The sequence below is a fragment of the Aquarana catesbeiana genome, linkage group LG03 (genome assembly GCF_042186555.1).
Source record: "Aquarana catesbeiana isolate 2022-GZ linkage group LG03, ASM4218655v1, whole genome shotgun sequence".
NCBI lineage: Eukaryota > Metazoa > Chordata > Amphibia > Anura > Ranidae > Aquarana > Aquarana catesbeiana.
Genome location: NC_133326.1, coordinates 584,597,992 through 584,613,286, shown reverse-complemented (window position 1 = coordinate 584,613,286; position 15,295 = coordinate 584,597,992). Strand labels below are relative to the sequence as shown.

General features: G+C 40.6%; 1 protein-coding gene across 3 annotated transcripts in view; it reads left to right on the top strand.

The window, feature by feature from the left end:
- The window catches only part of GMCL1 (germ cell-less 1, spermatogenesis associated), a 182,993-nt gene that overhangs the window by 36,476 nt on the left and 131,222 nt on the right, over positions 1–15,295 (top strand). For all 3 annotated transcript variants that reach the window (XM_073622005.1, XM_073622006.1, XM_073622007.1), the window contains 2 exons: positions 2,100–2,257; positions 4,869–4,992. In XM_073622005.1, the coding sequence (XP_073478106.1) occupies positions 2,100–2,257; positions 4,869–4,992 (282 nt within the window). The remainder of the gene's footprint in view (positions 1–2,099; positions 2,258–4,868; positions 4,993–15,295) is intronic.

The following is a 15,295-nucleotide window of genomic DNA, read 5'->3' as shown; positions in this document are numbered from 1 at the left end:
CCCAGTTGTTTACTTTTAGGCCTTGTTCACTTCACACCATGGTGCAGACAGAGATGTCAGTTTTGAAATCAGTTTTTTTTTTTTTTTTTTGGTGTGAAGAATGAGCCCTTAATGGTTTCAAATTTAAATAAACATTAACATGTTCATTTTATAGTGATTAGTGTAGAAAATTGAGTTTATATTTCAAAACTTTAAATGTACAAAATATCGGCACCTGATATCGGCCTGCGAGGCGGCCGGAAAATCGGTATTGGCCCTGAAAAAATTATGGCGGCTTTTCTATGTTCTAAGTGAATACAGAGTCCTGGGTTTAGTAACACTTTAAGGATTGGTAAGCTGAAATGTATATACATTTTTTGTTTTGGGGTATGTGTGTGTGTATCTCTCTCTCTCTCTCTATCTATCTATCTATCTATCTATCCTATCTATCTATCTATCCTATCTATCTATCCTATCTATCTATCTATCTATCTATCTATCTATCTATCTATCTATCTATCTATCTATCTATCTATCTATCTATCTATCTATCTATCTATCTATCTATCTATCTATCTATCTATCTATCTATATCCTCTATCAATATATGCTTTGTGGGAAACCCTGCGATTCCTGTGCAGGTTCCCGCATCGCACCTGAATGAATCGCAGGCAGTTCACACTGACATCTGCGAACTGCTGTGAGTGTTAATGTAAAGTTAATGACACCTGCAAATCGTATCGCAGTTCGAATTGTGAAATCGGACAGGAATCTGAACGGATAGGCAATCGGCTTTTATTTCGGACCAAAAAAGATCCTGCACCATTTTGGTGCGAATGCTATGCGCTTGTCAGCCATATTATGTATGGCTGAATTTGCATCGCACAGACATCACATGCGATGTCGGGCATCACACTAGTTTGAACCCAGCCTCAGTGTGTTTTTCCAGCATCACTTTATTACACCACTTCTCCTTTTTTTTTTTTTTTTGTCCCTCCCTTCTTATCTGATACGTTTTTATATCTTATTTTTACTGTCCCGCATCAGCTGTAAGACCAAGAACTGAGTGATCACACAGTTCTCAGTGTGCTTAGAGTGGAGAGCAGTGGCTGTTGGTCACCACTCTCTGCTCTGCCCATTCAGCACTTACTGGAGCGCCAGGCAAGAGGGAGTGGGTGCAGCTGGCTTTCACTCTTGGCAGTACACTGTGAACCGGAGCCAGCTGTCCGTCAGGCAGCTGAATGGATCCTGACAAAATGGTTGGGATCCTTCCAAAGCCTGCAGTGAATTTGTGACAACACATGAGAGCGGGTAATAGCCCGCTGTCAGCCGACTCTGGGTCACAGGAAAGCAAAACTAAGTGTACTCCTGTAAGCCACAAGAGAAGTATGGCCAAGAAAAGTCTGTCTGTGCAGTTTACAAGGCAAAATGGGCATACAGGGTAAATTCTGAAGTGCACTTAAAATGTAACTACACTGCATCTGAGCACCAAAAACGTTATTTAGTTCATTTTTAATATTCAGTGCAAGCTCATCCATGCTGTATTTTGCTAAGAAATCACTTTGAAAAACAGCCCCTAGTATTTTTAGCTGTGGCCATCTTGAGTAAGGGCAAATGATTTATGTAGTGTTTACTTCCTGCCCTTAGCTCCAGGCATGCAGCGAGGGGGGGGGGGACAGTACATGGGAAGGTATTTCTCTTGACTAATGCTAACAGCATAAGGATTAAAAATAGTCAATGCTGATTGAGAGAGGTTGCACTTTGACTTTTCAACTGGATTGGAGGTCTGGAACCTGGATAGGCTGTCCAGTTGGGTTGTAGACTGGTTGCAGACAATTACAATTCCTATGGTAAGGATAGGTTAGATCTACTGTCTATTGGGTATTACCATACTCCTAAATTACAGTAAAACTCATCACTGGAGCAACCACATACAGCCTCTCTCCTTCCACAGCATTTTCTGTGCTGCTCCATTAATGTCATTAATCTGATAAATGTGTTTAGCAGCAATTTACACATTTGTATGTGTGCTTTCTGCCTGTGTCCGTTAATACTTGAATGCATCATTTTTTCATTCTTGTATAATGTTTGTTTTGGTAATTCTTCTCTATTTTCCACAGGAAGCGACTATGGGCTCTTTAAGTAGTAAACTTCTAGGCCAAGAATCTTCTAAGCCAACTGGCTCTTGTGAATGTAGAAAAAGAAAGAGGAGCTCAGAATGTCTGTGTGACAGTGACAGCGAAGAGGAGATAGAGGACCTACTCAACACACCGCGAAGGTAGAATCCATGTGTTCTGATGTTTTTAGTTCTGTTTTGTATTGTAAAGTCTTACAGCATACTTCAACTGTGTAAGCCTTCCTAATACTAGCCACGTGTCATTAGTATGTATTGTAACATAATTAAAGGGTACACTTTTGCATCCACGTGCGACATATACACAGACAAAACCACGTACAAACACTGAGGTGTATAGGCATAAATTAATGAGACACTATCAGGTTTGTTTTGTTTTAAACTTGTATTACAGCAGAAATCGTTAAAACGAAAAAAGAGTAATAGCAGGGCTCATTCCTCTTGTTCTTTATTAGATATGGGCCTGTCCAGTGTTTCAGCTCTGTTTTTTAGCAGAGCACCCTCCTACTGAGGTATGTTGATTTTTACATGACCGTTTATTTTGTGCTTCTAATTTTACTAGCATCCAGGCACTCAAGTGTTTTTCATCCACTCAGTGTCACTAATCACCACCGCCCCACTCGGAATGGCTGCGCTCCCCGGCGCCCCACTCGGAATGGCTGCGCTCCCCGGCGCCCCACTCGGAATGGCTGCGCTCCCCGGCGCCCCACTCGGAATGGCTGCGCTCCCCGGCGCCCCAGTGCAGTGTTGCCTATACCAATACTGGCCTGTTGACCATGTTGCTGCCTGAACCGATCTTTTGCCTGTTTGCTGATCATATTTCTGCCTACGGCCTGAACTGACTCTTATACACATCTCGATGACTACATTCCTGCGAGACAACAGTCCCAGCCATCCTCTGAGAGCAACTGCACTCCCGGAACCACAGGTCTTTCTTCAGCCTCCTGTACTTCCTGGCCAGTGTATATGGCACTCCTGGAGGCAGCCATGTATCAATAGGTTAGGCTTCCTTGTACTATAGGGACTGCTATAGGTGATGCTACACTAAGCTGTATTCTCTGATCACTTGTATAGAGGTGACCATTACAGTACATTTTGTTTTGACTCAATTGGTCGATTTGTGTGATGCACAAGATACAATGTCAGGTACATAATTAGTCCAAACACTGAAAATGTCTCACGTGGTATCACCATGCTCAGAAGGAGTAGCAGAATGTGGTTTTTGGGTGTAAGTCTAAGTATACCCATAGTGTATGCAAGAAATATCTTAAGTAGACAACTTACAGAAACAACTTGACAAAAACTGAATCCTTTTTGTTTTCTTTCCTGCGTTTTCAGAAACTTTTGGAAAAAAATTATGTTTTCAAAAGATGCACTATGCCTTTCAGAAAAATACCTTGGTGTGTTTTGATTTCCAAAATGGGGTCATTTTCTGGGTGTTTCCACTGTCCTGGTGCTCCAGGGCCTCCAAAAATGTGATCGGAAATTAGATGCGTAATTTATGCCCCTGGAACATTTGAAGGTGCTCCTTGAATTTTGGGCCTCTCCGTGCATCTAGGTCAGGGGTCTCCAAGCTTTCTAAACATAGGGCTAGTTTAATGTCTTTTAAAAACTTATGGGGGGGGCTGGACTTTAGTCAGTGGGAGTAGAAAATTACCTGATGTCAGTGGTAGTAAACTGTTCCCTATCTGGTATTAGGGGGGAAATAATGCCCATCATTGGTGTTGGTAGGAGAAATAGGGTGGCAGGAACTATGGCCCACTGTAACTGACAGTGGGGGAAATAATGCCCCAAGTGCTTGACAAAAGCAAGCAACGAGCCACATCCGGTCCACAGTTTGGAGACCACTGATCTTGGCTGTGACAGTCTCACACACGTGGCATCCCCATACTCGGGAGACATAGCAGAATGTGTTTTGGGGAGTAATTGTAAGTATGCCAATGCTGTGTGCGAGGAATAACTTGTTAAAATGACAACTTTGTGAAAAAGACACGTGTTTTTTTAATTTCTTCATTTTACAAAAAAAGTAATAAAAGATTACAAACTCACCTTTCCCCTTTTTAAAAACCTTGGACTATGTACTTCCAAAAAGGGGTAATTTGGGGGGTACTTTACTGTATTTTAGGACCTCAAGAAATTAGATGGGCCGTCAGTACATCAGTATTGATCAATTTTCAGATATATACCATAGATTGTAGACTCTAACTTTCACACAGACTAATATACACTGATTTAGGTTATTTACCAAAGAAATGTAGCAGAATATATTTTGACTTACATTTATGAAGAGAGGTTATTTGCAAAAAGCTTTTTCCTTTTTTTTTTTTTTTTTTGTTTTTTTACTTTTTTATATATGGAAAGAAATAAAACACCCAGTGGTGGTTTAAATACTTCCAAAAGAAAGCATTGTTTCAAAAAAAAAAAAAAAACTCCTTTTGGATACAGTGTTACATGACTGAGTAATTGTCATTTAAAGTATGACGGTGCTGAAAATGGCCTGAACTGGAAGGGTTTGAAAGTGTCCGGACTTCAAGTGGTTAATGATGAACACAATTCCTGGTTGTGCAATTTTAATAGTGCGAAATGCTGTCACCTGTCAGCAATGCATGATGCACCATCTTATTGTGGTTTGAGTATCTGCGTTGTTCACTGTAAATGAATGCTTTTGAAGTTAAGCAAGTTAAATGTGCATGACTGCCAACTTTATTGGTCCTAAAGGGAACGCTTTTTTGTTTTGTTTTTTAATACCCTGCAGAAAGAAGCTGAAAAGTACATCAAAATATATTTACCAGACCCTCTTCTTGAATGGTGAGAACAGTGATATTAAGATATGCGCACTTGGAAATGAATGGAACCTGCACAAAATCTACCTCTGTCAGGTAAAAGAATTTATGCTGCCGGACAAATTTTATGCTATTCAGTGAATATATGGAAATTTAAAGTATATAGGTTGTTTTTTATTTTTTTTATTTAACGCCCCTCTCCTATACATATTCATTACATAGTTATACAGTATACTGAAAAAATGCAGAGTGAGCAGCAGAACTAATGCCTTTTGTGTTACTCATTTAAAGCACCGCATGGGTTAAATGCATTTGACTAGGAGGGAAAATAAATAAGTATGCTATTCCTCACTTCTGCAGGCTTTTCTCTGTGCGACTGGTCCCCTGAAGCTGCCTTACTTTGCTGCCTGGCTGGCCGCAGCTCTTCACATCCTTGCTTTCAATGCAGGACCAGCAATCCTGCATTATATGCAAGGTCAAGGTTGGCAAGGACCCACCCTCATCCTGGGGCTTCAAGTGGTGGAAGAGAATATCAGCTGCCAGGGGCCCCATCCTGGGGCATCAGGCGGTGGAGAATATCAGCTACCAGGGGTAGTGTGGAATAAGGTAGGTATTTGTACTTATTTCTTTATCCTCTAGCTAAAAAAGAAGAATTTAACTCATGCAGTGCAGAGGACCCCACAGCATTGGTACATTTAAAGAGTAACTCCACTTTTGTTGAGAAAAAATATTAGCCTCTGGGTGATGTATATTGCTGGGATTTTAACCCCTTCTCGCCTGCGCTATAGGCAAAAGACGGCTACAGGGTGGGCTTACTTTACCAGTAGGACGTCCATGAGCATCCTACTGCGATCACGCTGCCCGCCAGTCCCCTGCTGTGCGCTCTGTGATCACTGAGTCCTTTGGACTTAGCTGATCACGGATCGCGATAAAGGACCAATCACAGTGGTCTTTTACCATGTAATCAGTTATGTCCAATGACAGCTGATCACGATGTAAACACAAGCTTTCCTTTCCAGAAACAATAACTGGCTCGTGTTAAAGGGGTATCTACACTGATAATCGGGGGACTGATTATCAGTGCAGTCTCATCGGTGCCTCCTAATCAGTGTCGCCTATCAGTGCCCATCAGTTGTTTTTTTTTCATAATTTTCTGTCTTTTCGTTTTGTTTAGCAAAAAATTAAAAAACATGATTAAATACCACTAAAAAATCTCTGTGTGAAAAAAATTATAAAAATTTCATATCAGTGCAGTGTAGAATGACTGCGCAATTGTAGGGGTGCACCAAATGGGTTTTTGTTTTTTTTGGTGCCGAAAATGAAAAATACACTAGGCCGAAAACCAATACCGAAAATGACTGTTTTTAAAAAATATTTTTATACATGAGATGGTCAGAGACTGGGGACATGGTACAGGAGATGGACAGAGACTGCAGATATACAACAGGAGATCATCAGAGACTGCGGACGTGGTACAGGAGATGGTCAGAGACTGCAGATGTGGTACAGGAGATCAATGCAGCCTCACCAGGTTCCTTTAAATGCAGCTCCACCAGTGCCCATCATGCAGCCTGCTTTAGTATGTCAGAAAGGATCAGGACAGGGCAGCTTTAGCAAGGCAAAGCTAAAAACGGTGCTCTATGGAGGAAAGCTGTCAGCACACCGTGTTAAGGAGCAGCTTGTTGGTATGATCAGTGGGAGGAGCATTATCAGTGTGCAGCGCCGCGGGGGTTTTGCTTTCAGCCGCCTCGTCCAGGAGGGAGGGGAGGACTGGACGGGGGCGCTCCAGAACGACACCCCCATACTGGGCAGCACCAGGGGCGGGGCCCCACCCCATTTTCAGCGCCATTATCGGGGTGATTTCTCTCTCGGCAAATTGCCGAAAAGGCCATTTTCGGACGATATATTTTGACGGCCGAAATTTTGGTGTATCCCTACGCAATTGTCATTTAAAGGGTGACAGCGCTGAAACGTGAAAATTGACCTGAGCAGGAAGGGGGGTAAAAGTGGCCAGTAAGCAAGTGGTTGGTTAAAAAACTTGGCTGCAAATTCCTACCTTTTTGTATTCTGAAGAAATAGCTGTATAACTTTTCTGGGAGAGAGCGCTGTGCACCATCTGTAGCCATATTGCATTTTACAGAAAATTACAGAGCTGCAGATTGAAAAGGAAAGGTAATTTTTATTACCTTCAATTACAATATGACTTGAGTCACAATTGTATATGCTATATTTTTTTTTATTCTGTTTTAATTTTTTTTTTTTTTTTCCCCACAAAGGAGTTACCTTTTTAATAGCAGCCCAGAGTTAGTCCCGGTTCACACTAAGGCGACCTGTCAGGTGACTTGGCCGCCTTACATGTTGCGCTCCATGCAGTGCAATGGAACCGTTTCTAATCAGAGCAAAAAAGGGGTTAAAAACTCCCCATTTCCGGCGCATTCAAAACGCTTTTCAGGCATTTTGAAAGCGCTACCCATTCATTCCAATGGGCAGGGCGTTTTTGGGAGCACTAAATACAGCGCTCCCAACCCGCCCCAAAGATGCTGCTTGCAGGACTTTCATTAATGTCCCGCAAGCGCATCGTCTGAGTGTGAAAAGTCACACTAGAATGAATGGAAGGCGGTTTTCAGGCGCTTAGCAGAGGCCATTTCCAGTGTTAAGCACCTGAAAACCGCCTCAGTGTGAAAGGGGTCTTAGGCTTTTAAGTTTAAATATCAGCAATGGGGACACTGTAAATTGAAAAAAAAAACAAACAAAATCGTACAATGGGAAAGTAGTAAACCTTTTTTTTTTTTTTTTATTGCCCTGCTGTTTCAAGTGCCTCCCCAATCTGTAATTCTGTACTAGACCTCTCCTAGGGTGAATGACACTCAAGGACGTTGAGTCCACTTTCCCTGAGCTCAGGTTGTAGATGACCCTCGCCCATCAAGCCATCATGAATAAGTACAGAAATTAATATAAGCAGAGAGTACAACTAAAGATGTAGTTGCTCTTTCTTCACAATAAGTGTGTGTGTATATGTATGACTGTATGTGCATGCATACAGACACAGGTAAGTCAATTATTGGTCTCCTTCAGGATGCATGTAGCAGGACTGATCCCAGCAGTACAAAATATAATCCAAGGCTGCTGTATTCCACAAATTCACAAATTTTGTGCTGTTTCCAAACCATATCCTTTTTTATTTTCACCTGGTGGTCCAACCAGTACTTTTTCTAATTCAACTACCAGACAAAGCAAGTCAGCAAAAATTGCAGTTAGAGGTTGGAGACAAACCATTTATCACTGACGGTGCTTACATTGGTAAGCTTTTATTCATGAATATAAAACCTTTATCCCAAAAGAAAAATGTTGTTTTAACTGCTTAAAACGTGCTATCAGTTTGACTTTAACTTGTTTGTCAAGTCAATCTGAATCTGACAAATCAATGTAAAATCTACTTTAGATTTACCAAATTATGAAATGTAATGGTGGACATCCAAACATCAATAAATGATTGATTTCTTCTCTGATGGGAATAAATGATTTTATACTTAACAATCCTTTCATTGATATGCCACACACAGGGATGTTGCACTCGATCGATAGTTGAGATATGATTATGTGAGTTGTGAGCTGCTATGTCAAAATAAACCACCCAATATTTTATATATATATCCAACATACATATAATGTACACAAAAAAGGGAAACCTAAGTTATGAGACTTTTAAATGGGGCAAATCACTTCAACCTAGTACACATGATTACAAATGTATCGCATGATGGCATATTTCATAGTAACAGTTTTTTGTGAAAATGATAAAATACAAGTTCAAAAGACATTATATTGAGCTGATCCATACTAGGTTATCATGATAGACAATATGTACATTCATAAATATATATTTATGTTCGTATGCATGATTGTAACAGAATGACATGCATGATTGTGAATTGCATAGCGATCCACACATTTCTTGGCATCCTATAACTCCATGTCCACTTCCACAGGAGTAGATACAAAAATGAATCTAAAAAGATAAGAAAATACCAGAGTTATATTGTAGACAAAAACGGTCAACTCCCCAAAAAAAAAAAAAAAAATGGGCAGGTAGCTCTAATACTTACAGGTCAAAATGGGGGTGGGGGGGGGGGGGGGTGGGGTGGGAGGGAGAGAGCGCCAACCAGCCCTGTGAGTCAGGGGTACCAGGGAATGTCCACCCTGGGGCTGTGACCCAAACTGACATCGAGGGCGGACCATGTTTCCACAACAGGGTGAAACCATAGCTTAAATGCATAGGTGGTGGCACAATTAGCAAGCAATAATCTTATAAAGAAAAATAATTGAATGTACAATTGTACATTATATGGTGCTGTGAAAAAGTATTTTCCCTCTTCCTGATTTTATTTTATATTATTTTTTTTTGCATTGTTTGAAATGATTCAGATCACCAAACACATTTTTAATATTACACAAAGAAAACCAGAGTAAATGCATAATGCGTTTTTTTTTTTTTTTTTTAAATGATTTCATTTATTAAACTGTGTTCTGCTGTCTGTCAATGGACGCAGCAGCAGGACTCGGGAGCGTGCCCGCATGGAAAGTGGCTCTTCAAGGGGGCACTCGAGAAGAGGAGGAGCCAGGAGCACCACAGAGCCCCCCCCCCCACCCCAAGAAGAGGAGGATCGGGGCCACTCTGTGCAACAATCTTGCACAGAGGAAGTAATTATTACATGTTTGTTTTTTGTTTTTTTTTAAAAACTAAGCTTTACAACCCCTTTTAACTAAGCAGTTACATTTCTACAAACCACAAATCATGCTGAGGTGTGGACCAGCCAATCCTTGCAGAGCTGCTGAAGAAAGGAGTGGGGGAGGGAATTAAAAAATACTGCCTGTGTCTTAGGCTGTCACTCACAGCAAGGGGGAGGATTTGACAAAGTTTTTCTCATTTTGTCAAGAATTGTCTCACTGAACAATAAAAGAGGATTGCTCAGAGATGGATTAACTCTGTGTGGCAAGACTGGGCTCAAATGATAGGAAACCTTATACTCTACAGTATGATATCAAAATATAATTTTTTTTTTTTTTCGGGTTTACATCCACTTTAACCCTTTAAAGTGCCACCACCGACTTTTACCGAAAAGAGCCGGAAAGTTCACAAGACATGCAATTATGATTTTACAATAAGAGCCGGTTCACACGGGGGGCGACTTGTCAGGCGACCTAGTCGCCTGACAAGTCGCCTCCCGTTCTGTACAATGGAACCGTTCTAATTGCGTCGCTCCGACTTAGAAGAAAGGTTCCTGTACTACTTTGGGGGCGACTTGCATAGACTTCTATACAGAAGTCGTCTTGCAAGTCGCCGCGGCAGTCGTGCAGGTCGCCTCGGTGAGGCGACCTGCAAGTCGTGCCGCTTCTAATGTGAACCGGCGCTAAATGTCTGTACACGCTGTCACCACAGACAGCTATATTCAGAGATTTATACTACAGTAGCACTCTTCGATAGACAGGGATTCGTTAGCATTAGAGACAGTTTAACACTCTTTAAAATATGGTTTAATAATGAAAAGGTAAAAAATAGGTACAAATACAATATTTACAGAATTAACGGAAAAATAAGAGCTGTAAAGTGAAATACTTTGAAGTCCTGGTTTGCCGAGTCCAATGAATAAGCAAAGCGGGTACAATGACTCTCACAAGCCCTGTTTGGTGTTCCTTGGTGTGATGTTAAAACGAGAGCTCCCAAAATGTGGTTGCATTCCACTTTTCTTCAACAATCATCATCTGGTTTAAGAGGTGGTTGCTGGGATGTCACCACGTTTATGACAAAGTCCCAGATACAGTTTTCTATAGGTATTAACCCTTTCATGCCTGAGCCTATTTCTGACATTTTGGCGTTTACCAAAACAGTTAAAATCTGTATTTTTTGCTAGAAAATTACTTAGAACCCCCAAACATTATTATATATATATATATAGATAGATAGATATAGATATCTATCTATAGATATCTATATTATAACGCAGGAGGTGTTGTGCAAGCAATCTAGTCCTTCCCAGGGACTAAAATATATAAAAAAAAAAAATAAGGGCGATATCATTGTTCTATACAACCCCTGGCAAAAATTATGGAATCACCAGTCCCTGAGGATGTTCCTTCAGTTGTTTGTTGTAGAAAAAAAGCAGATCACAGACATGGCCAAAAACTAAAGGCATTTCAAATGGCAACTTTCTGGCTTTAAGAAACACTAAAAGAAATCAAGAAAAATAATTATGGTGGCCAGTAACAGTTAGATTTATAGAACAAGCACAGGGAATTATGGCATCACTCAATTCTGAGGAAAAAATTATGGAATCATGAACAACAAACAAAATAACACTATATAGATATAGAGAGAGAGAGATAATTCAATTTTAGCACAGAATCTAGAGAATAAAATGACGATTGTTGCAATATTTTATGTCACACTGTATTTGTGCAGCGGTGCATTAAACGCAACTTTTTGGTAAAAGGGACACTTTCATACTTTTAAAAAAAACGAAGCAGTAAAGTTAACCCCTTTTTTTTTTTTTTTTTTTTTTTTTTTTTAATAATGTGAAAGATGATGTTATGCCGAGTAAATGGATACCAAACATGTCACGCTTTATAATTGCACGCACTCGTGGAATGGTGACAAACTACGGTACCTAAAAACGTCAATGTGTGATTTGAACACAGTTTACATATGTGGGTGCGACTTCCGTATGTGTTTTTTCTTTGCTGCGCGACCTCGCGGGGACGGGGCGCTTTAAAAATGTTTTTTTTTCTTATTTTTATATTATTAAATTTGTGTTTTTAAAAAAAAAAAAAAAAAAAAAAAATTTGATCGCTTTTATTGCTATCACAAGAAATGTAAACATCTCTTGTGACAGTAATAGGTGGTGACAGGTACTCTTTATGGAGGGATCAGGGGGTCTAAAAGACCTTCAATCCCTCCTTTGCACTTCAAAGTATTCAGATCGCCGAAAACGGCTATTTTGAATACTGTATATTTTTTTTAAAAATCCGGCGCCATAGGCAGCCGAGTAAACCGGAAGTGACGTTGTGACGTCGCTTCTGTGTTTACATTCAGGAGACTGGAATGAAGCCTTTTACGGCTTCATTCCAGTCTGTGGCTAGACCTCGGACGGGATGCCCGGTCAGAGCAGCGGGAGGCGGTGGGAGTGGGGGTGGTGTCCCCTCCCGTTCCTCCGGGATAACAATCGAGCGGCTTTTAGCCGCATCAGTTGTTATTCCTGGAAAGCCGATCACCCGCTCTAATAAACGGTACTGGGATGATGCCTGGAGCTGCGGGCATCATCCCGGTATAACCCCCGAAAGCCGAGGCCGCATATATGCGTACGCTTGGCGCGAAGGGGTTAATTCTGAATGTTTACAGTCTAACATGCATTTTATCATCCAGCATGGAATTGGCCTAGAAATGGATATAAATATGATAGGTCTCAGATGCTCAGCTCGCCTAAGAGGACTTGAGCCAGTTTCGTTCCTGGTACTCCTAGGGAAATGACGTTTGAGCTCAAAACGCTACAAATTAGCTGAGGGAGGTAAATATGTCTATATTCTGGCTGTGCTTATTTCAGGACTTATGAAAGATACTGGAATTATGAAGAGGAAGAGAGAAATGTAGATTGCTAGAGGCTTCAATGAAGGTATTTTACGATGGGGTGGTCTGACAGATCTGTTTGTTTTCTGGGTTGCTCAAGCTGGCGAATTCATTTTACGAGGGTACTTAGACTGAATTGTATATTGGTTAATGGAGAAGGCTGTGTGTCTGGTCAATGGAATGATAAGGTCCTGGCATGCAACTAAACCTGTAGATTGTATGAACTGAAAGGAGGGAGGGGGAAGGTCATTGCAGCTATGCCTTCTTCTAGCAAAATGGCATGGTAGACTTAAGCTGAGCAAAATGGATGTCGGATACAGCTTTTCATGGGCTCAATGCACTCAACCATTACACTAATAACTGGTGGCAGCAACAACTTCAACGAAACATTTGTGATATCAAACGATGAGTCTTTCACATCGCTTTTCAGTAATTTTGGGGCTCTCCTCTTGGCAGAATTATTTTAATTCAGCCACATTGTAGGGTTTTTGAGCATGAATGGGCTGTTTAAGGTCATGCCATGCCACAGCATCTCAATCGAATTTAAGTCTGGACTTTGACTAGACCACTCCAAAACCTTTTTTTTTTTTTTTTTTTTTTTTTTTTTTTTTTTTTGAGCCATTCAGAGGTGGACTTGCTGGTGTGTTACGAATCCTTGTCTTGTTGCATAACCCAGGTGTGCTTGAGCTTGAGGTCATGAACTGATGGCCAGATATTCACCTTCAGGAATTTCTGGTAGAGTGCAGAATTCATGGTTCTATCAATTATGACAAGTCGTCCAGGTCCTGAAGCTGCAAAACAGCTCCAGACCATCACACTACCACCATGTTTGACTGTTGATATGAAATTCTGTGTTTTAAGCCAGATGTAACAGGACTCACATCTGCCATAAAGTTCAACATTTGTCTCATCAGTCCACAGTACATCAGTACACTCGGCTAGGTTCGGGCGGCGCTCGAGTGAAGCCGAAAGTGGCCAAGAAGAGCCGATGACCGGCTCTGTGTATTTCGGCGCCGGCGGCGCCATTTTCAAATCGCGGTCGGCGATTTTGAAGCTCAGTCAGCGGGGGATCGCAGGGGATCGGCGTATAAAACGCACCCGCGATTTTCCCCTGATTTTAAGGGGAAAAAAGTGCGTGTTATACGCCGATAAATACGGTAATTTAAGGAGAAAAGAGCCATCACAGGTAATATCTGGATTGGAAGCAGGAAATGTACAAATTGTAAAGGGCGAAAGCTTGCTCTGCCCCTGCACAGTTTGTAAGGTCATTAAAACCAACTGAGGGCACAACTAGTGGAGGTCACATATTTGGGATGATTTATGAAGCACAATGAACAACAGTTAAAGTGGTTGTAAACCCTCTCCTATACCCAGTAAAGTGAACAGCCTCAGATATACACAGATGTAACAAATCTCCCTACATAATTTTTACATGCAGATCTGCTGTCTTTCCCTTTCTACACTCTTTGGAAAGTGCAGATCGTGTTTGGAAATCTTTTTCTCCTGTCTCAGCAGCACATAGGGGTGGGCGTTGAGTCTGGGCTTACACTGCGTGAGAGCTGATTGGAGGAAAGGCACACACCCCCACTCCACATAAGTAGAGAGTATATATATATATATATATATATATATATATATATATATATATATATATATATATATATATATATATATATATATAATATAAAAAATTTGGTATTGAGTTGATAACAGTCTGTGTGTGTTTTCTCACTACTTCTGGTGATGGGTACAAACACCAGAATGAGTGAAGCTGCATTCACACCTGAGCGTTTTCAGCTAAAAAAAAAAATTCCCAACAAGCAAAATCCCATTAACTTTAATGGCACCTGTTCACATCTGAGCGTTTTGTCACCTGAAGCAAAACGCCCTAAGCTCAGAAAAGAACATGAGCTTCTTTTGGGGTAGATTGCAGGCATTTTTCTGCCTTTTTACCATAGGTGTGTGCACAGGGTGTGCTGGGTGTGCCTGGGCACACCCTAATTACCTAGTGCGCATTAGCATTATCGCTCTGTGGGCAGCGGGGAGATGGGAAAGATCTCCTTCTTACCAGCTCTGCCATAAGAGAAGTGCTTACGTACCTCTTTCACTGTCCCGGCAGGGAGATCAATGTGCCAGGGCCATATATATATATATATATATATATATATATATATATATATATATATATATATATATATATATATATATATATATATATATATATATATATATATATATATATATATATATATATATATATATATATATATACACACACACACATGTGTGTTTTGAGCTTTGGGGTGCACACCCTAATACAATAGGTTGCGCACACCTATGCTTTTTACATTGGTAACCTGAACAAAATCGTGGTAAAAACACGCGACTTTGTAATGCTCAGGCGTGAATGCAGCCTTAGTGATAAATGTCCTCAGCTGTTTGTTGCACTGACGGTCTCTTGACTGACTGTGTTGCTGAAGTACTGAATACAATAAAAAGTTGTTCTAAAACAGAGCACTGGCACCCTCTATTGGCCAGTCAGCTAAAATATAAGTAAAGCATGGAAGGTAGAGTTGGCTTTCCTTTTTTAATTCTAATTTTTAAACTAAACGCTTGATATAATGGGCTTTGAATTCAGTTAGTCTGTGCATTACTGCAATCTAAATACTCAGCTGCTGAACACTCATGTTAATTCACCAACAAAGCCCAATAAATATATGATTTTTTTAGTGCAGCACTACAAGTGTGCTACTTATAAATACATAAAACATATAAATC